Genomic DNA, 23,577 nt, shown 5'->3' with positions numbered 1-23,577 from the left:
CGACACAAATACTTTGGACAATCAGTCCCTAAAAAACCCAATGTGGGAAAACCAGTGCAGCAAGGGAGGATTTTATTATTTAACAATTCTTCAGTACAACCGGGTGCCAAACTAGCTTACCCAACAGAAAGAAAATTCTTCAGCACTTCCCCCAGTCTCAACGTCAGCCTGACCGACCTCTGCGTAGCTCCCAAACCCTCTACGTTAGCCCCTACCTCTCCACGTCAGAATTAGGCCTCTCTGCATCACCCATGCAGGCCCTCCAGTGACTGCGCAATTTGCAACCTCTATGTCTGCCCCTCCAACCTCTGCGCTGTTGTTAGGGTCCTACCCTAACCCCCTTATTTATGTAATAAGATCGAGTCATAGTTATAGTTAAGTAAAGAGTCAATAAAGCCCATATTAATAATTGTAAGTGGTTAACCCGCATTTAATGACGAGACCACAGTTAGTTGCAAATGGGCCATGGTATTAGATAGATGGTATTAATAAGAACCATGGTATTGCCCCATGGTATTGCATGTATGAATCCTATATAAAGGATAGAGACTCCCTTCGAGGAGCATCGTGTCTTATTTTGTAATCGAGCTCAGCTCTATTGGAGGTTGCCCCCTCGAAGAGGCAAGTGAACTTTGCTTTCTGAATAATAAAATACTTGTTGTTATTGCTCATTGTTCTATGTTCTGGGTATATTTCTTCGCATATTTGGTATTCTGGTATCGTCTTGCAGGTTAAGAGCATAACAAGTGGTATTAGAACACTTTCTAGGGCCGGTGGGATCTCCAATTTTTAGCAAATTTTTTTTTGGCTAGACGTCTTCCGGCGTCTTTAAACCACGAGATCTGTCATTGAGCGCATAAACCTGTGGATTTGGGGAGGCATGCACGCAGGAAATACAAGAGGTGGTCACGCTTGTTGGACTCCCTTGTAACCCCTGTGGGTACCCCTTCGAGTAGTAGCGCATTAGACAGAACCGCGCACGAACTGTCTTCCAAGTACCCTCTGGGTATATCGGAAGCCCCCTAGCTCCCTTGGTAACCTCGCCATAGATAAACCGTCGGTCGTCTTGCTACTACAATACACCGAGAACAGCACTCGGAGAGATTACTCGCGCGTACGATAGGGTAGTCGGGTTGTACGGCTAAGGGTATGGTTGATCCTCCTTGGTTAGTGCCCTGAAAAATTGGGCCGATTACTATTGGCAGACCCTTATGTATATTGCGATTTGTAGCACCTGACACTCCTGGAGACTATAGTTCCCTGATCTATCTCTGGATTACACATAATCTTTGCCAGATCAGATCTCGCAAATGGGGTTTTTTGTCGCCGCAGCAACAATCAGTTCCACCATTCAAATCCATTAGATCAGCGATTCAAATCTCTTAGATCCATCAAGATCCGCATCAACAATCAATTCCGCCGTCCAAATCTCTCAGATCCATCAGATCCACCATCCAGATCTGAGTAGTTGTGTGGGTTCCTATACCTGGGCGTGATTTTCACCTAACTTTTGGCAGCATTGACATTTCTGGGATTCGGCTACTGCAGTATTCTTGAGTAAAATTCCGTTCGGAGACCCCCCGGGGCGCTTATTGGTGACTTAGCCCATAAGAATCAGGATGATGAGTTGAGCAAGGTGGTACCATTCAATTGTTAGTGCCAAAAAAATTCGGGTGGTCCCAACTTTCAAGCACATCGCCTTGGTGCATGGTACAAACTAGAGCTCAAACAATGGCGAATGAGAGGATGGAAAGCCTTGAAACAACCTTGAAAGATGTAGTGTCGCAGCTGAAGGAATTAAATGCAACACTCTCTAAGGGCAAGGTGGAGGCACGCGAGGAGGCATATATTGGCACTGAACACAGTGAGGGTGAGTCTAGCCAGTCTCTTCACCTCTTTGGCACCCACCAACAATCCCATCCGCGACCACCCGGCTGCATGGATAGCACAAATGGAGCAATATTTCAATTTGAATTACATCCTGGATAATGCCATTCAACTTAGTGTGGGTATCATGTACTTGGACAATGAAAGATGGCAATGGTGGCAATGGCATCAACGTTGCTATGGAAGGCCTTTGACATGGGAGACATTCAAGAAAGCTCTTATGGACCGCTTTGACCATGAATCTGCCTTTTTGGGTCGTCTCACTAAATTCCGACAGACAGGAACAGTGGATGAATATATTACAGCCTTTGAAGCCTTAGCTTTCTGCACTGCAGGTCTACAAGATGAGTTCTACACGGAATGTTTTGTCAGTGGTCTTAAAGAAGCCATACAAGCCCACGTTTGACTACACCACCCTAGCTCATGGATACAGGCTTGCAAGATAGCTCGTGAAGTAGAACGTGCGTTAGTGGCCTAGTCCAATCGCCCACATTTCACCGCCAAGGGTCACCCCCCACAGGTTCAAAGAACTACCCAAACACTCAAGGTTCAAAAGGTGTCCCCTGTAGAAATGGCGGAAAGAAGAAAGCAAGGATTATGTTACTACTGTGATGAAAAATACTCCCCCGGGCATAAATGCAAGGAGCCCAAATTCTTTCAAATAGATGCTACTGATCACAGTTCATTGGAGGAAGCCCCACCACTTGAGGAACCAGAGGAGGAAGAAGAGGATAACCAGCAAGACAATGTACCTGAAGAACCAGTTATCTCGCTGCATGCTTTGGCATGGATTTCTTCACCTCAAACTCTCAAAATCGAAGGTTTTATTAAGCATCGCCCAGTAGTAGTCTTGATTGATAGTGGAAGTACACATAATTCTATCCGTCAAATAGTCGCAGAAGCAGTGCATTGTTTTGTACGAGCAATTTCTAACTTCCAGGTCCAAATTGCTGATGGGGGAACAATGAAATGTGAAGGCTGCTGTGAAAATGTCAAACTTCAAATGGGGGATTATCAGTTAAAGACCCACATTTTTGCCATACACATGGGAGGGTGCGACATTGTCCTAGGTGCGGAATGGCTTCGCACACTTGGCCCAATCACAATGGATTTCTAGGAGTTATATATGAGCTTTAAGCAGAAGAACCACACATATACCCTTTGCGGACTCCAGGCGGGCACTCCTATCATCAGCTCACATCGGATGGAAAAATTGTTAAAAAGGGGCACCATGGAGTTATAGCTCAATTTAATGCCATCCAGGCCTTCGAACCCAATTCTCTTCAGATTCATCCTGAAATGCAACAGATCTTAAATAACCATCTGCCAGTCTTTGACAAGCCTCATGTGCTTCCACCCTCGAGAGGGGAACATGATCATAGCATCACTTTGGTCCCAGGGGCCTAACCACCAAATGTGCGCCCATATAGATATCTGTTCGCTCAAAAGAATGAAATAGAAAAAATAATCAAGGAACTTTTGGAAGCAGGCGTCATTCATCCCAACATTAGTCCTTTTTCATCACCGATGGTCATGGTGCTCAAGAAAGATGGGGAATGGCGTATGTGTCCAGACTTTAGGGCCCTTAATAAGTTGATAGTCAAAGATAAATTTCCCATACGGTTGTCGATGATTTGCTGGATGAACTAAATGGGGCTCAAGTCTTCACTAAGCTTGATCTTCGCTCAGGCTACCACCGAATTCGCATTAAAGAAGTCGACATTCCAAAGACTTCTTTCCGAACTCATGAAGGCCATTATGAGTTCCTGGTCATGCCATTCGGTCTTTGTAATGCCCCATCCACTTTTCAGAGCCTTATGAACCACCTGCTCAAGCCATATCTCAGAAAATTTGTCCTTGTTTTCTTTGATGACATCGTCATCTATAGTCGCACTTGGGCCGCACATCTTCAGCATGTAGATCTGCTCTTGCAACTGCTCCGCAAGCATAAATTATTTGTCAAGATGTCCAAGTGTTCATTTGGCAAGGAAGAAGTTGAGTATTTGGGCCACATCATGGGGCGTGAAGGTGTCAGGGTGGACCGCAAAAAGATCCAGGCAATGCAGGATTGGCCTCAACCTAAGACCTTGAAGAGCCTGAGAGGATTTTTGGGTCTCATAGGCTACTATCGCAAATTTGTCCGCAATTATGGTCGCATTGCGAGGCCCCTAACTCAAATCCTTAAGAAAAATTCATTCCTCTGGAATGATGAAGCACAACAGGCCTTTACAGCTCTCAAAAATGCCATGTGTTCCACTCCAATCTTAACAGTACCTGACTTCACCAAATCTTTTGTCATTGAATGTGATGCTTCGAGTATGGGTATTGGAGCGGTCTTAATGTAGGAAGATCGACCCTTGGCCTTCACGAGCCAACAACTAAGTGGGAAGAATCTGGGACAATCTACTTATGAGAAGGAAATGATGGCCATCTTACATGCAGTAGATACTTGGCGACCATACTTATTGGGGTGATGTTTCCAAATCCGCGCAGACCATCAAAGCCTTAAATATTTTTAGGAGCAACGCCTATCCTCACCACAACAAAATAAATGGCTCGCTAAAATGCTGGGATATGATTATGAGATAATTTACAAGAAAGGGCGCGAAAATATTGTAGTAGATGCATTATCCCGACAATTTGAGGAGGAAAGTACCCTGCTCGCAATTTCCCTTCCCATTCCAGAATGGATTGAAGAGGCTCGCAAGGAATGGTTTTCTCATCCCTGGCTCTCCCACCTCATTACTCAATTGTAGGCGGATCCAAATTCCACAGAGGGCTACTCATGGTAGGATGAGATTCTTCGCTACAAGGACAGAGTCGTAATATCACCAACATCCACCCTCAAAAGCCACATTTTGGCAGAGTTGCACTCATCTCCCACTGCAACACATTCAGGCTTTTAGAAGACGTATGCTCGCACTCGACGATCATTTGTTTGGACAGGCATGAAAAAGGACATTCTTACTTTTGTAGCTGAATGCGATGTCTGTCAGCGCCACAAAGGAGAAACAATCAAATCACCGGGCACATTACAGCGATTACCCATCCCGACATCAATATGGACGGAGGTTTCTATGGATTTCATTATGGGTCTTCCAAAGTCAGGAAACAAGTCAATCATCATGGTGGTCGTGGACAGACTTTCTAAGTATGCTCATTTTTGTGCTCTACCCCACCCTTTTACACTGACTTTGGTCGCTCAATCTTTCATGGATCAGATCTTCAAATTGCATGGCATGCCCACTTCCATTGTGTCCGATCGTGACCCGGTCTTCACCAGTAACTTTTGGCAGGAACTCTTCCGGCTACGAGGTACCCAACTACAACTCAGTACTTCCTATCATCCACAAACTGATGGTCAAACTGAAGCAGTCAACAAATGTCTGGAAATCTACCTTAGGTGTTTTACTTTAGAAAAGCAACATCTCTGGGTACAGTGGTTACCTCTAGCTGAATGGTGGTATAACACCAACTATCATGCCACCACCAAAATGATTCCATATGAAGCAGTTTATGGTCAACTCCCTCCTTCCCCTACTTATATCAAGGGGTGCTCGAAGGTACAAGCAGTGGATCAACTCCTACAGAATTGCACAACCATACTGGCCCATCTTCGAGAGAATCTTCATCAAGCTCAAAACCGCATGAAGCAACAGGTAGATCAACATCGCTCATAACGCCAATTTCAAGAAGGGGATCAAGTATTTTTGAGGCTGCAACCATATAAGCAAACATCACTCAAAGACAAGGGTTGTCAGAAACTATCTCCAAAATTCTACGGACTGTATCAAGTACTTCAGCGCATTGGAGAAGTTGCCTACAAGCTAGCTTTGCCACCCACTGCAAAAATCCATCCAGTTTTCCATGTCTCATACCTCAAGAAAGTGATTGGGAACAATTGCAGAATTCAAACCAGTCTACCTGAACTGGATGAAGAAGGGTCAATTTGGCTCCAACCTGAATAGGTCCTGGACACATGAGAACGGAACTTGCGTGGTCGCATGATCAAGGAAGTCCTCGTCAAGTGGAAAGACACCTCTTCGAAAGATGCAACCTGGGAACCAGCCACTATTCTTCAGCAGTTTCCACAACTTCAGCCTTGAGGACAAGCCTATTCTTATGGGGGAGGGCATGTTAGGGTCCCCCCCTAACCCCCTTATTTATGTAATAAGATCGAGTCATAGTTATAGTTAAGTAAAGAGTCAATAAAGCCCATATTAATAATTGTAAGTGGTTAACCTGCATTTAATGAAGGGACCACAGTTAGTTGCAAATGGGCCATGGTATTAGATAGATGGTATTAATAAGAACTATGGTATTGCCCTTCGAGGAGCATCGTGTCTTATTTTGTAATCGAGCTCAGCTCTATTGGAGGTTGCCCCCTCAAAGAGGCAAGTGAACTTTGCTTTCTGAATAATAAAATACTTGCTGTTATTGCTCATTGTTCTATGTTCTGGCTATATTTCTTCGCATATTTGGTATTCTGGTATCGTCTTGCTTGTTAGGAGCATAACAACTGTTACTGACTTTGTGTTTCGTACTTGCTGCCTCCTGCTGCTCTCTAGACCACTAGTTTGAATTTCTCAGCTAACCTCGCTCCAGAAATCGAACTGATTGGTCTCCTTCAGTGTGTTCTCCAACTGACCCTCAAGCCTCCTCTTATACTTTTCTCGTTGGTACATCAATGACCGAGATTAAATCTCTAATCAAAGGCTAAAATTATCTTTGGCTTGATCTATGACTTTTGGACCCTTCTAACTCAGTTTTATATTAATATTGATTAATATCTTATTGTTCCTAAGTTTAGACTTAGAAACTCCATTAAAAATATTACTTATTTTAATATCTCCCAAACTGGTTAGATTTTTCCTAAACCATTTATGGGCCTTGGAGATCTCATGTGCTTTAACCTCTCCACCAATTTTCATGGCTAGAGCACATCCGATGCTACCCCAAATCAACACTCCCTCTTAGCGAGGACTGTGCTCTAGTAATACTCCACACTAAGCATTATTCTGATCATATGACATCTGTACCTGTGTTGATGCTAAGCCTCCCTGCCCAACATCCTCTGCGCTGCTGCATCTTGTACTGTAGCTCCCTCTGCATCCGCGCTTGTTAAAATTGGCAACTAGGGCCAAACTCCATGTGGGTCATCTTATTTATGGCAACTGATTTTTTTATTGGATCCCTCTCGTCGAGAAGTGTAGGATTGATCTAAAGATCATTTGATTCTGATAAATATTTATGGAGATATGAATTTATTTTGATTATGGAATTATTATCAAGCCGACCAACAACTTATGTAGGCTCTAGAAGCCCAAACATCATGTCTATTCATCATCTACGTTTTAGTATAAATAGAAGAGGACTTTAAGTCATTTCTACACACACTTGAATCTCTTCCTCTCTCTACTTGTCTTTGGGTTTTAGTAGGAGGAGAGATTCTAAGGAAAAGCCGGAAAAGCCAGAACTGTCAGAAAAGCCAAAAAGTTGGAAAAGCCGGAAAAGCCGGAAAAGCTAGAAAAGTTGGAACTGCAGGAAAAGCGGGAAAAGGCAGAAAAGCCAGAAAAGATGGAACCGCCGAAAAAGCCGCAACTGCCGGAAAACTCGTAAAAAAAGCTGGAACTACGGGAAAAGCCAGAATTGTCGGAAAAGCCGGAACTGCCGAAAAAGCCAGAACTGCCGAAAAATCCAGAAATGCTGGAAAAGCCGGAAAGGCCAAAAAAGCCGAAACTGCTGGAAAAGCCAAAAAAGCCGGAACTGCCAGAAAAGCGGAATTGCCAAAAAAACCAAAACTGCCAGAAAAGCCAGAAACGCCAGAAAAGCCAGAAATACCAAAAAGAACTGCTGGAAAAGCCAGAACTACCGGGAATTGCCGAAACAGCCGGAGCATCTGTCTCCGAAGGAAGGCAACGTGATGTATGAACATGGGCAACATAATGATGCATGATGATATGAGCATGGGCAGCATAATGATGAATGAGATCATGAGCATGGGCAGCTTGATGATGAATAAGACCATGGAAGATGCAACATGATGAGCAGCATGAAGATGAGAGCAGCTCGGTCATCAAGGTTCAACACATGTGACAGTACAACAAGGTGTCACACGGTAATGTGCAGCAAATAGACGAGATGCAGCACTATGATAGGTGAACGAGTCACCTTAGAGAATCAGTTGAAGCAATATGTCTTCAACTGATCTCATGCCGATATCAAAAGTCAAAGTGATTGACTTCTATTGTAAATGTACTCTCTCTCACTTTCTCTGTTGAACTTTGAAGAACATAAAAGAAGAATTGATCAAGGGTTTCCCCACATTGGGGTTTGTCCATGGCTAGCGCCACATTTTGTGTCCTCTTGTCTTGGCTTGTCTTCTGCGATTTATATTTATGTTCTATCTGTAGTTTACTTTATGCTGATGTGATTGCTAATGTGGAAAAGAAATTGAAATAAACTGCTCTAGCATAGAACATACTGTAACAGTCCAAAAAAATAAATATCTAATTTAACATTAATTTAAATGAGAGTGCCACTTACCTAGCCCAATAACCATGATTTTAATTAACTAAATGCAAATTGAATGAATAGTGCTTACCTGTTTACTTGTGGTCGAAGTAGGCTTACCGCAACAAGGTTTTGGGGACGACTCTCCACCCAACCGTAGGCTCAATTGTGCAACGTCTTGCTACAACTGGCCACCCCCGAGCCCTCAATCAACGTTCTACTGCCAGTGACTCCTAGGTCTTAGTATACCATTCTCCCAAGAGAATGAAAGACAGAATCTCGGAAAGATGGAATGTCGGCCCCTCTCATCTTCCTCACCATCTATTAAATAGAACATTGGAAGGGGAACCACATGCACACACTCCATGTGTCTACATGCAACTTCTTTTGATTTTTAGCTTTCTTGTTTTATTTCTTTACTTTTCTTTTGATTTTTAGCTTTTCTTGTTTTATTTCCTTCTTTTTGATAGTTTTCTTGTTTTATTTATATTTATTCTTATTTAGAGTTTTAGTATGGTTATTACTATTTTTATTTTTATTTATTTTCTTTGTATATATTTTTAATATCATTTATTATTTAACATTTATGATTTATTATTTTTATTATTTATTATTAAGTGATTTATTTATTATTATTTATTATTTATTATTTATTATTTATTATTAAGGGGAGGGATATTACACACTCCCCCACTTTAAGGAACTTCGTCCCGAAGTTAAGTTGAATTATTTATTACTTATTATTTATTATTTATTAACTTCATGTTGCCAACACCCTCTGCTGAACTAGTATAACCAGCAGGCATCGAAAGTCCCCAACACCCCGGGAAATCTCAAGGAATCTCTGTCCTTTTTCCCACTTTCGGCACCAGGCTAAGCCTGACTCGGTCTGTATCCTAGTCCAAGGCTGGCCCCAAGGCTCGCGCCTGACTCAGACCTCATCTGCCCCAAGGCAGGCATCTGGTCCGGTACTCAATGACCCCGGGCATCTGGCAAGGCTGGCCCACTCCCTCCACAACTACTAAGGCGCACAGCCCCAGGCATCGAAGTCCTTTACATCCCTTCCGGACTTCGGCATCCCAATCCAATAACAGGCACCAAGCCTAGAACATCAGGCACTTGGCCTCCTCAAGATGGTCCCATAGCTCTTCTAGAGCTATCCATCAAGAGCTATACACAAGACAAAGGAACCACTGGCATATGTAGTGTTGATTGAGTTTTGTCCCCAGCCCATATGGTGTTACTTATTCTCCCTCGTGCGTATGGGCTCGCACGAGATCATCAAATAAACCAGCCCTCTCGGCCCATTTGTGATTTCCTGTCAATCACCACATCTCAACATGCAACCAATGCATTAGCTATACCATCATAGTATCATAGAAAATAATCCACATGCCAAGTCTTGCATGTCATCATGAGAACATTCATCATTGTTAATCACAACATTATGGATAATAACGAACTGCGTGCTCATGCATGTCATAAATTTGTATGCAACTATCACATGCTTCACCTCATGAAATACCATCATAAGTTATAACATCAACATATTTGCATCAAATACATATCATGAATTCACATATTAAATGAACCACATGTCAATAAACCTCATATTATAGCATCATAATTCCTATGCCACGTTATGCATATCATATCCATCATGAGTATTCAACATTAAATACCTATCATCACGTAGTAAATGAATATGTCAATATACCTCGACATAACATCATAGTGCCTATGCATATCATAATCATCATAATTATACATCATCACTATTGTAACAACTATATAAATATAAGCCACAACTTCATAAAATTCATCTTCTTTGTTAATGATATACAATTGTTATCCTTTAATATTTTCCTATAGACATTTTCTTAGTCTATCACTTGTCAACTTACACCAATATGAGTGTTCTAGTTCATACTTTCTATCTTGGCCATTTGAAATTGTATAGGTCATCACTATGACCCTCACTAATCATCATCAATCATCATTCACTTGTGATATCGAGAGTGCCAAGCTATTCAATTATGATAATTCCTAAATCCAAAATCTTCCATCTAGTTCTAGAAATGACTTCTTGTTGATTTATTACACCTATTTATGAGACTTTTCCCTTCCCTTCATAGCATAACTTTCTTAGTTATGTACCGCTAACTTAAGAGATCAAACTTATAAACTTTTCCTCCTTTCTCACTATCCCTTCAATATTAAATGGATAGTATTTTAAGGGCTATAATTATTTCTTCCAATTTGACTTGATTTGACATGTACTCCTTAGGGGGGTGTACTTCTATTCTCATAGTTGTGTAAGTAATCAAGTATGGTTCTCATCCTTGCACGTTTTCTGAATTCAAGTATTACGAATGTGAAAAATACCTTCATAGTTTAAGATGTATTTCCATGAATTCATCACTTGATCTTAATTTCATGGAAACATCATCAATTTATTTCCTTTGTTCTATGTTTATATCTTTGTTTTAAATCCTCATAAAAATATTAAAATCCAAACTCTTACCAATTTCAAAAGTTCACAAGAATTTTAATAAGTAAGATAATTTAATTTACAGATGTATAGTTTCACTGGCCATCAAAAGTAAAGTAAAACCATATTTCTATTATGCTACTCTTGTCATAAATTGGATTAAAATAAATATAATTCTAATAATTTACCAATTATAAAAGTAAAATAAAAACTACATAAATATATGTGATTTGTATCTTATCCTCCCAATATTGTTATAAACTTACTTGTTGAGATATTAAACAATGTATAACACATCATAAATTTTATAGACATTGAAAAGTCATAATATATAAATACTCATTAAAATAATAATTATCTAATTATGAATTTAATAAAGTTTTACCTTCATTAAATTATCTCATCAATTTCAAAAATAATTAAATATATTAAATATATTTATTTTTCCAAAATCACTGATTAAATATATTAGATGTGTCTTAAATGACCAAAGTCCGCTTTCATTCCTGAATATATATTATTTTTATACACTTATATTATTAAATTATATCTCTTAATACTGTAATGGAGAATTTTTATGTTATATTATGATGAGTCACATACGGATACACATGATATACTTGCATCTATCTAGAATTCAGTGCTCAAAGGGTTTCCCCTTCGAAGGAGAATAGTGACTGAGGTAGCAATATTCACAACATAGAGTCCAAGAAAATAAGTGGATATTATTGTTGTTGCAGCCATTACAATGGTAAAATCAACAATAGATATGAGCTCAACATATTATTTGTATAAATTGAACTTAACTTAAGTGTAGAGGATAACAATCATTTTTTTGACTAACAAAGATAAATCTAATTGACAATATCCTTCATAATTATCATTAAAAAGATGTGAATTAAAGAAAAAAATAAAACTTGAATCATGAACTACTCCATAGGAAACATGATCCAAGCAAACAACACATAGATTAGTAGATGCGCACATGGGTATCTCTTCAACAGATATAGTGCCACTATTATAGAAAAAGACATTACTTCTCATGCAAGAAATCTCTACCACTACCAACTTATTTACAAACCAATAGTGTACATTGTATACCTAAGTTCTAACTTTCAATACAAAAAAATGCAATTTTCATTTGAAGGCCCATCCTGACAACCATATTTATTATTGATATTTTAAAACTTAAGACTTCTCGCCCTCACTTCACTCACTAGTTTACCAAACATGAAAGATCTCTATCTTGCAAATTGTTTATCAAAAATGGAATGACAAAAAACACTCAGAACGTTTCTTTAAGACAAGCCTACGTATGCTCATTTATCCCTTTTTCTTCCTTCACAAACCAATAAGGTCAAATTATCCTCTCATTTACCAGGATTTTCTTCTAAAAGGATTGTCAGAAGCATTGCAGTAAACAGATTTCATAACATATTTATTGTAATTAAGATGTATTCAAATATTGAATTAGGATCTGGGTATCAAAATAAACCACTGCCGTTTGTGGGGTTTGCCTGTTCTAAGTTCAAAGAACTCAATCTTTAACCATAGAGAATCTAGCATCAATCTGTCTATTCAGCATATGTAGGAGAAATTCCCTTTCCTAAAGAAAAATCACCATTTCGATCCAGAGAATGAATATAAATACTAAGTAAACAACGGAATTGGAATTCATAATTAACGGAATTGGAAGGGGAGGGGATCGTGTTTATGAAACAAAACCAGGAAACTCTTAAACAAACCTATTAGCTATGATACATAGGCATCGACATAATTTTAGAGAAAAAAAAAAATTATGAAGAATTTCCTTAAAATTCCCATGTTCAAACCCGCAAAAAAAAAAAAAAAATTTCCACCTCTGTAATACGTCCAAAAGGGAATTTTCAGTCCAATAAATATGACGGCCTTTTAATGCTTGCGACTTCTCAGAGTTCTGTTTGAATTTTCATCTAATCCTTATCACTTGAAAATTCAACTAACGGAAGGGCTCGAGAAGCTTGAAGTCATTCCTGATGCACTGGAACCCACCTTTTCAAGTTATTTGTATAATGAATTTCTCGCAACAGATAATTACACAAAGGAAAGGCAACAATTCTTCCTTTCAAGAAACATTCCCAAGTATGCTAGTGGCAAGGAAGTCAGTGTGATGTCTACGGTGATGAAGGGTGTCGAAATAGTGAATGGTCTTGAGAATTGATGTAAAATTGAAAACCGGAAGGGTCGGCTGCAAATCTCAAACAGGAAAATGGCTTGTTTAGATCAGTGTTGATAATATCGGTATCGGGAAAATATCGGCGAGGGTCCGGAAAATATCTTATCGGAAATATCGGCGAAAATATCGGCAAATATCGGCAAGCATAAAAAATGCATAATATATTCATTTTTTTCAGATTTCTAAACATATAAAGCAATAACAACATGAACTAAACACATTGGCACATAAATATGAAGAAGGCATTGATATATATGATGTCAAATAGAAATGATACATCAAACTTCAAAGGCGATACCAAATCCTGCTGATCCCTGATAATTGTCCAATCAAGGACTCAAACAAAATAACATCACATATCCTGCTGATCCCTGATAGTGATAATTGTCCAATCAAGGACTCAAACAAAACAACATCACATATATAAAACTTTAAAAGTATTTCATCATCATGAGTTATAAACTTATATGTAGCAAAAGTTGCAAAACAAATAAAACTAGCAGCTATCTATCTGAGACCATTGGCCTCTCCCTAGCAGCTTTATTTCTGTCTTGTTCAGCAATTGCTTCACGAGCTTTTTGTATAACCTCTGCACTAGAAACCATACAAGGCATCACATCTGCATCATATGCAGAGAGTCTAGCCAGATGGTATTCCAATCGTGTAATCCCTCCTGACATCTTGGTCCCACACAAGTTGCATGATATATATGCCTGATTTGCCCCACCAACAGCCTCCCCATACTCCCAAAATGGGTCCAAGGCTTTTGGCATATTTGACATTTGTAGTGAACTAATTCAAACCTAGGGCACAAAAAAAACAAAAAATTGGCATTAAATGAGTATAACTATACAGTGCCCAGCAAACACTCAAGAAACTATTTTAATTTTTAAAGCAACATCTTCATGTTCAGAATTTAAACAACAAAAGCAAGCATAAAAAATGCATAATATATTCATTTTTTTCAGATTTTTAAACATATAAAGCAATAACAACATGAAATAAACACATTGGCACATAAATATGAAGAAAACACTGATATATATGATGTCAAATAGAAATGATATATCAAAGGCGATACCAAATCGTGCTAATCCCTGATAATTGTCCATTCAAGGACTCAAATGTGGAGAACCAATACAAAATAACATCACATATAATAATAAAAGTATCTCATCATCATGAGTTACATGTAGCATAACAAATAAAACTAGCAGCTATCTATCTACTGCCCTCTCCCCCTTTTACGGGAAAACATGATGGGCTGTTTGCCAGGCCTGCCCCTAGTAGTAGAAGGCCCTGACACTGCCTCTGCACCTAATGTCAAATAATGAGTGATAGGCATGGAGCTATGCTCTCCTATATCTATAGCAGATGGTGTTGATGCTGATGCTCCCGCAGTGTCCTCCTCCTCCTGCTCCTCCTGCTCCTCCTCTAAGTGCTGCTGCTCCTCTGACTCCGAGTCCTCCTCTTGCTGCCCCTGCTCTAATGGATCATCTGCCACTGGCTCTAACCATGAAGGTGACTCCTCCAATATGGGCTCCTGAGACTCCACCCTCCACGGAGACAATACATCAATATTGTCTAAGGAAATGGCATCTGGATCCACTGGTGATTCTATTTGCCTCACTCGAAGTCGGATGTTGTAATGCACATACACCAAATCGTTGAGGCGTGCGAACTCCAACCTGTAAGAGTGTCAAAAAAAGTAATGAGTCTTGACTCTTGACTCTTGACACTTGAAGGTCATAAATTAAAAATTAAAAATTACAATAAGTGTAATTGCTCAACTGAAGGCTTGAGTTCAAAGTTATACCTGTTGCGCTTTTTGGCGTGTATTTTCTCAAATACACTCCAATTGCGCTCACACCCTGAAGAGCTACATGTTTGACTCAAGATTCGTATAGCCAAATTTTGCAAATTTGGTACCCTTGCACCATAGCTTCGCCACCAAAGATCTACAACAAAATAATGAAATAAAAAATTCAAAAACTTAAAAGTCAAAAGTTAAAAGTTAAAACATAATTAAATTCAAATTTCTAATTTCTAATGAGTGATGACTTGTCACTTACGTGGCATGAAGAGGGCCCTTTCCTTAATGGCATCATCAAAGCCAAATAGGCCAACACAATCCTGATAACTCTGTACCTCGCGCTTGATTTTGCTACGAAGCTCAGAATCAGGTACCATCCTCTGAATACAGGAATGGAGCCCTTCCATCACCTCGCCATCAAAACGAAATTTGCATTTGTATGCAAATGCAGGGTTGAGGAAGAGTGCTGCTGCATGAATGGGTCGATGAAGCATCCCTGTCCACCGACTATCGATCACATCCCATAACATCATCTGCCTATTAAGGCCAGCAGAACCCTTGTCTGCATAATAGGAACGAATGGCCTCCTTGGCCCTATCCATGCCCTCATACAAATAAGGCATTGCAGGCTTCTCTCCATCCACCAATCTAAGAACCTTTACTATAGGTTCGCTAACTGCACATGCTTCTTGTACTCCACGCCAAAATGTCTCAGAGTACACCATTTTTTCAATGGCTCTCCCATCAGGTCTCCTGCTGTATCTACAAGCACGCCAATCATCAGACACAAACATTTGGTTCAACTCGAACTGACATCGAAGCAAAGACTGAAGAGTAATAAAGGTTGTGGCAAAACGTGTGATGGCAGGACGCCGCAACTCCTTGTTTCTAGTGAACCTCCTCATAAGGCTAAGAACAAAAGCATGGTTATAAATAAACTTGGGGATGCTCCTAGCCATATCAACTGCCTCCTTGATGAAGGAGAGTTTCCCTAGATCCTCAAGCAACAAATCAAGACAATGCGCTGCACATGGAGTCCAGAACAATGTGGGATGCCTCTCCATAAGCATTCTGCCGGCAGACACATAATTAGCTGCATTGTCTGTTACGACTTGCACCACATTCTGCACACCAATCTCCTGAATGAACCCATCTAACAACTCACATATCGTTGCTGCATCTTTGATATGTTCTGATGCATCCAACGATTTAATAAACATGGTACCTTTAGGACAATGTACCAAGAAATTTAGAAGGGTCCTACCCTTCCTATCTGTCCAACCATCAGACATCACTGTGCATCCAGTGACTTCCCATGTCTGTTTCAACTCTGCCAATCTAGAGTTGATGTCCTGTTTTTCTGCTTGAAGAATTGGCCCCCGCAACTCCTCATATGTGGCACTTTTGTACCCTGGGCCCACAACAGCAATAACATCACACATTGGTTGCCAAAATGGATTGGTTTTTGTGATGCTGAGAGGTAAGTCGCTCCAAAAAATACACCTCCCCATGACTCTATCTGCTTCTTGCTTCTCCTTTTTTTTATAAAGCGATTTTATGCCAGGTTGTGCTCCAGCTCCTGTTCGTGGAACAAAAAATGATGACCTCGCATTCACACTAGCAGTAGCGCTAGCATGTGATGGTGTGCCAGTTGTGGAGCCCCTCCCACTAGGGCCAGTAGGGCCACTACCCTGAACATCAAAATCAGGAGAAGATATCCCAAAAGATCTACCTGCACGTTCAGCTTTGTTTCTTTCCGCCTCTTCCTTCTTTCTGTCCTTTTCTTCAATTGCCTCAAGAGCTTTTCGTATAAGCTCCGGACTAGAAACTTGACAAATGCCAACATCATGTCCAGTGAGTCTAGCAAGATGGTATTTCAGTCGTGTAACCCCACCTGTCATCTTGTCCCCACACAATTTGCATGAAAGATATGCACGATTTGTCCCACCATCAGGGATCCCATACTCCCAAAATGGGTCCAAGTTTTTTGGCATATTTGTATTTTGTAGTGGGCTAACTCAAAAGGAAACCTACAGCACCAAAAAAAAATTGGAATTAGTAACTTAATAACTTAATAAGTAATACGAATTTACGAAATTCCATGGGTGCAGGTCTCAATATCAAATCCTCATTCTTCAAAGACAAATGGACTAAACTTTAACAAAGTTCTACAGGTGCATTTGAGAATCTGAGATATCTCTGTGTTATATTGAGACAAGAGTAGACAACAGATAATAACTCCCAACTGGAATAATAGAAGGAAATTATAAACCATTCATCATTATGCAGAGTTCCAATAGCTGTTCCAAATCAGACCATAAATCAATCACCAATGGCTGTTCTAGATGTGCAAGACTGATCATTAAACAATATATCTGTATCATAGGTTATTATGCTGTTTATTATGTTCAAGTTTTAATGATTAACCAGATCAAGTGCTTTAGATATCATTCCTTAGGACAGCAACCTCATTTCACATGAAAATAGTAAGGGGTTGTTACATTCCAAGATAAAGGAAACCGTGAAATTCAATGAAAGAAATGTCTGTAATCTCAAACTGGATATTTAGATCAGATCCAACTCATTTAAAAATTAAAAGTTTAAAACCATTGAATGGTAACTTGTTTAAAGCCCTTGGTCTCAGTATTAGATTACAAGCAATTTTGAATCTAGAGCAGTGGCATACTATTCTCACTTAACTCTATAATATGCAGAATAGTGATGAGACCTCCTGGGAGGGGTCCATCTTTTGTTGAAGTTCTAGAAGAGAGTAACAACAGAAAGAAAGTTGGAAACTGTCCTTCAATTCTTCTCCAATGATTTTTTGGGGATTACTTTGTATTGGCAAATCCCTCAAGTTAAATGTTGCAACATTAAATGATCATCGCAGGCAACATATTGTATCATGGCTTAGTCATTGTCCTCTGGAACAGGTGTACAAGAAGACTTCAAATTCTGGTGTTTTTGAAACTTGAGTAAAGGGAAATATTTAAAAGCTTTTGAAACTTACAGCAATAACACATCTAGTCAATACCGTGTCACCAAAAGATCTGGCGGAAGGACCATCTACAGTGCTGAGACAGATCTTCTTTGTATGTGGTGAAAAGCACTGTTGATTACCATTAGACAACCTTAAGCTCTGTCTTAGAATGGTTTAGATCACCATATATACCAGCAGTGTGTACACTGTACAGTGTAAACATTGAACAATGTTCATTGTTTATCATGACAAATGTTAGACCTTGGCACGTATTGTTATAGCCTAGAACTAGAAGAAATAGTGGTTAACACTGAAGTCAGCCTCCAAACAACGAGAAGAACTCATGTCGGCTCACCTCAAATATTTAAAAATTAATAGACAGCATTTACACCGTCAAAAATTCAGATATACGGTTATACCTATGAGATTTTCGGATGGATGTAAGTTTGTAATAGCGATAAGTGGATAGATCTATGTTTTGGGTGGATAGATACCTGTTCTCGGCAGCCAAACCCTCGACCGGTTCCGTCTCCAGCGACCACAAAAACGAAATGACGCGACTTTAAAAACTCATAAACCGTTTTATACAGGCCGCCGGCGATATTTGCTGTCGTCTCGCGATATTTTAGAAAATATCGCCGATATATCGGAATTCTCGCGCGAAATTAAAAACAGGCAAATATCGCGATTTTTCGGGGGCGATATTTCGGCTCGCCGAAAATATCGCGATATTTGCGAATATCGCCGATATTTCGGCGATATTATCAACACTGGTTTAGATAGTTCCTTGGGCCCGGGACATGATGTTAGTTTTGAGGGCTGTCAATGTTTGGAAGGATATTAGTTTCCCTCTTTTTCACTTCGTTTATATTCGATTATCCACAACAATTTTAGTTTTGAGATGGTGAAGCTTAGGGCTGAAATGCAACTTTGCTGCTTATTATAAGCTCCCTCGAGAAATTACTCTCATAAATGAGAGATCATAGCAACGAGTCATAAAGGAAGGGTTTTTTTATTTTTATTTTTTACTTCATCCAGTATGTTGCCGCTGTGATGAAGTTATAGCATATTGGGTACCGGCATTGATTGACTGTGTTCATAAAGATTGGCCTGAGTAGATTTGCAATTTAGAGCATAAGCAATGTTCTTGAAATGCAAACTAGTTGGGGATGGCAAAGAATTCTTTTGGGCAAGTTGCCTTGAGTGTAAAATAGAGAAACCAGAGGCACTAGGAGCTGCTATTTGCTATATCTTACTGGTTTAAAGCAACAATGTGCCAATGTACATGCTATAGCATACATACAGGTTGCCACAAGGGCAACACAGATGTGGAAGCTTTATGATTTCAGAGAGCTTCAAGTTTATTTAAGACAAACTAAATACCATTAATCCATATTGCGTTAGGACATAACTACCTTCACTGATAGAGTTAAAAAAATCCATTTGGCCTGGGGCCGCTTTACATGCATGTATAATACAAGTATAATTCCTTCATTTGTCCGAACACGTCTAATTATAATGCAACACAACCGAATCTGATATCTTTATTGCAGATGGTGAATGAGTCAATTAAATTATTTTACTAATGTAGTTGAAGTCCTGAAAAATATGTTTCAAAGTGTTCCACATGTTCTCCCGTGATGGTTTGTTCTAAGAAACATTTGACAGGCAGGGAATTGGTTTGTAGATTGCTTGACTTGCATAATATTCTGTTGAAAAGTGGATTGAATGTCGGAGTGTTTACAGTGAAGTTTACCAGACTCGACACATGCCCAGAGAATCAAGAGTAGTCTCGCAACAAGACGATCCTCGAAAGATCATTAAAGCACTTTGTAAACAGGGGTTTCTTATCAGTGCATTTTGCATGGCTGCATGCGCACATGAATATGAATGGCTTCATGTTAGACAAATTTTTACTCAAAACTCTAGTGGACATGTATGAAAGATGCACGTAAAGTATTTAACGAAATGCCTGAACGAACTATCTTCTCATGGACCATGATGATTGGAGCTTATAGTAGACATGGGTTTGCGGAGGAGGCATTGTATCATCAGATGCTCTCTACAGGTATGGAGAAGGCACGTGACGTGTTTTCCAGAGTGTGGCAGCCAAATGCTGTCTCTTGGACTGCGATGATTGGAGGCTATGCAGAGAATGGGCTCGTTGATCAGGCCGTCGAGTTCTTTTGGAAGATGCAAGCTGCAGGTGTGAAGCCAGACTCAAAGACATTTGCCAGCGTCCTCCCTGCTTGCTCTAGCTTGGCATATGTTAGACATGGAAAGGAAATGGTCGAGAGGCATTCAATCCATAACAGGAGAGTATCACAGAAACCTTTCAAATTTTATCAAAAATGTAATAACTAGAATTTGCCTAATAACACAGAAACAACCAAAAACGTCTGATAATTAAACTCGGTCCACCATCCATTCATCCCCAGATCTAGCTACGGTCCAATGAACAGTTCAACAAAAACAGATCGAAATTAAGACCGCTTACCATGCACGCCATTCGAACATCTGCTTGGGGCCATATGGTTGATTCATCCCCAGATCTACCTACCCTCTGATGGACAGGACTATAAAAAAAATGGTAAGTAAACATTTAACTTAGATCCCTGATTTTTTAATTAGTGAAGTATTTGAACCTCATTATTTTGACCCTACTGATATCTGCTAAAATCAAGCTTTCCTTTCAAAGGTCGTTCTGAATCCAAGAAGGAAATAATTCAGGAGCATAAATTTCTCTGTTTCACCAAACGAGGATGAGCACAGTAGTGTTGGACGGCAGTACAGTTCGAAAATTTGTTGAAGACAATGAGGCTTTCAACAAAACAATGGATGAGAAGTTCGTGGAGTTGGACGCGAACCAGGATGGGGTCCTGTCACGCTCTGAGCTCCGGAAGGCCTTGGAGAGCTTCCGCCTGCTGGAGTCCGAAATGGGCATGGAAGTCAGCACCACCCCGCAAGAGCTCAACGCCCTTTACGACTCTGTCTTCGATGGATTCGATACAGACCAATTAGCCATGGCTTCCTATGCCAAGGTGATGGTGAAGTTTCTGGTGAGCTCTGAAGTCCTGACTGATTACATGAAGGGTAGACACAGGTGTTTTCAGGGAAAAATCAAAGTCAAGGCCAATCATTAAACCCCATGGAAAAAAAACGGATTATTGAGTCAACCTAACAGAGTCTCTGCTGCAATACTGCTTCCACAAGGACATTCTAGATACTTTATTGTGAAGAGCAGCAATTTCATGAAGATAAGATATGGAAGAAAAAAAAAAACACTGATATAGGACACAAAATCGATGGCAGGTTATACTCGTATCAGCGCGTGAACCCAAAAAAATTAATGAAAATAGCCAGCAAGTCGTTACTTCAAATCCTAGTGATACAGGTAAACAGGATATAAGCCACCCTTCTTAAGAAAATACGGTTACCTGCCGCAAACTCACGAGGAAGTGGACAGTTCTCTGCCTGTGCTTTTCGGAAGTAGCCTTGTTCATGTGAGAAAGAAGTGTTACTAACTAAAATTTTAAAGCCATAAGGTCCCGAAGGGTTTGAACTTGCTCTGATACCATATGTAACAGTCCAAAAAATAAATATCTAATTTAACATTAATTTAAATGAGAGTGCCACTTACCTAGCCCAATAACCATGATTTTAATTAACTAAATGCAAATTGAATGAATAGTGCTTACCTGTTTACCTGTGGTCGAAGTAGGCTTACCGCAACAAGGTTTTGGGGACGACTCTCCACCCAACCGTAGGCTCAATTGTGCAACGTCTTGCTACAACTGGCCACCCCCGAGCCCTCAATCAACGTTCTACTGCCAGTGACTCGTAGGTCTTAGTATACCATTCTCCCAAGAGAATGAAAGACAAAATCTCGGAAAGATGGAGTGTCGGCCCCTCTCATCTTCCTCACCATCTATTAAATAGAACAACATTGGAAGGGGAACCACATGCACACACTCCATGTGTCTACATGCAACTTCTTTTGATTTTTAGCTTTCTTGTTTTATTTCTTTACTTTTCTTTTGATTTTTAGCTTTTCTTGTTTTATTTCCTTCTTTTTGATAGTTTTCTTGTTTTATTTATATTTATTCTTATTTAGAGTTTTAGTATGGTTATTACTATTTTTATTTTTATTTATTTTCTTTGTATATATTTTTAATATCATTTATTATTTAACATTTATGATTTATTATTTTTATTATTTATTATTAAGGGGAGGGATATTACACATACCTAAAATTAACAGCGCTGCTGCTGGTCCATCTTCCCAACATTGCATCTGAACTGCAACTTCATTTGCATCTGTCCTGCTGCTGGTCCTTTCCAACACTGCATCTACACTGCAAACTCCTTCTCATCATGTTGCATCATGCTAATGCTGACTGTTACTGCAGTGCAATATCATACACATTTCTGCTACTGAAATGGATTCTTTATCATCCCCATCTTCTCCCTGAAATAATCAAATTTGGTTTTTCCAAGGGCCTTGGTAAGGATGTCTACCACCTGTTCTCCTGTAGGAGTGTAGCTCAACTGTACAACTCCTCGTTGGACATAGTCTCTGACAAAGTGACACCGAATATCAATATGCTTTGACCGACTGTGAAACACTGGATTCTCAGAGAGCTTGATGCAACTCTGATTATCACACATGATCCTGGTCGCCTCCATCTTTCTTCTGAATAGGTTCACAAGCAGTTTTCTAAGCCGTATGTCCTTGCACGAAGTTGTGCTTGCAGCAATATACTCTGCCTCAGCTAAGCTCAGAGCCACAAATTTATGTTTCCTACTGCACCAGGAGGTCATTCCTGATCCAATGTTGTACTTTTCCAATCCACTGAACTTCCTGCCCAATCTGCATCAGTAAACCCATTCAATTTGATATCCTTACCCTTGCTGTACAAGAGTCCATAATCGACTATTCCCTGTAAATACTTGAGAACATGTTTAGCTGCTGCCCAGTGCACCCTCTTCGACTCCACCATGACTGACTGAGGGTGTTGAAAAAGTAGCAAATGTCCGGCTTGGTATTGACCAGATACATCAGGGACCCTATGAGCTGCTTATATAAGGTGGGATCAACATCTTTGTCTTCTAATGCATCAATCTTCTTCCAGTTGGTTATCATTGGAGTAGCCATGGGTCTACAGTCCTCCATCCTGAATCTCTTCAGGATTTCTGTAGCATATCTCCCTTGCCCAAGGAAGATCTCCCCCTTTTGCTTCCAAACTTCCAACCCCAGGAAATAATGCATTTGTCCCAAATCCTTCATGTCGAATTCCGAGGCTAGATTCTTCTTGCAGTCCCCTATGAGCCTGGATGATCCTGTCAGGAAGAGATCATCCACATATAATACTAAGATTAGAGGCTCATTCTCTACAACCAGATAGTAGAGATTTGGATCTGCGTCACTCTTGACAAATCCCATTTTCTGCAAGTAGCCATTGATTCGCCCATACCATGCTCTAGGTGTCTGTTTTAGCCCATACAAGGCTTTCTTCAATCTGCATACATGAGACTTCTTCTCATGTGTCTCAAAGCCCTCTGGTTGTTCAATGTATACCTCTTCTTCTATCACACTGTTCAGAAATGCCGTTTTGACATCCATCTGATGAATCTCCCACCCCATTTGTGCTACAAGAGATATCATGGTTCTAATAGAT

The 23,577-nt window shown here is 39.9% G+C and overlaps 3 protein-coding genes across 6 annotated transcripts in view; 2 read left to right on the top strand and 1 right to left on the bottom strand.

Moving 5' to 3' along the window:
* Positions 1-23,577, top strand: part of LOC149170077 (NADH dehydrogenase ubiquinone complex I, assembly factor-like protein (DUF185)) — a 389,979-nt gene that overhangs the window by 295,466 nt on the left and 70,936 nt on the right. The window lies entirely within an intron of this gene.
* LOC149170079 (uncharacterized) lies at positions 13,769-15,883 on the bottom strand. The gene is made up of 3 exons (XM_089427239.1): positions 15,179-15,883; positions 14,923-15,064; positions 13,769-14,794 (listed from the first exon to the last, which is right to left on the bottom strand). Exons 1-3 carry the CDS (start codon positions 15,876-15,878, stop codon positions 14,332-14,334), a joined length of 1,305 nt encoding a protein of 434 aa, XP_089283365.1. The 5' UTR covers positions 15,879-15,883; the 3' UTR covers positions 13,769-14,331.
* On the top strand, positions 20,518-21,042 carry LOC149170078 (uncharacterized). The gene has a single exon (XM_089428068.1). The coding sequence runs from the start codon at positions 20,662-20,664 to the stop codon at positions 21,040-21,042; it is 381 nt and encodes a 126-aa protein (XP_089284194.1). The 5' UTR covers positions 20,518-20,661.

Source organism: Pinus tabuliformis, chromosome 4_2 (genome assembly GCF_031772625.1).
Source record: "Pinus tabuliformis cultivar Carrire ecotype Pingquan chromosome 4_2, CPIR1, whole genome shotgun sequence".
In the NCBI taxonomy this organism is placed as follows: Eukaryota; Viridiplantae; Streptophyta; class Pinopsida; order Pinales; family Pinaceae; genus Pinus; species Pinus tabuliformis.
The sequence above is the reverse complement of the archived record's forward strand: the minus strand, read 5'-3'. Positions and strand labels throughout refer to the sequence as shown.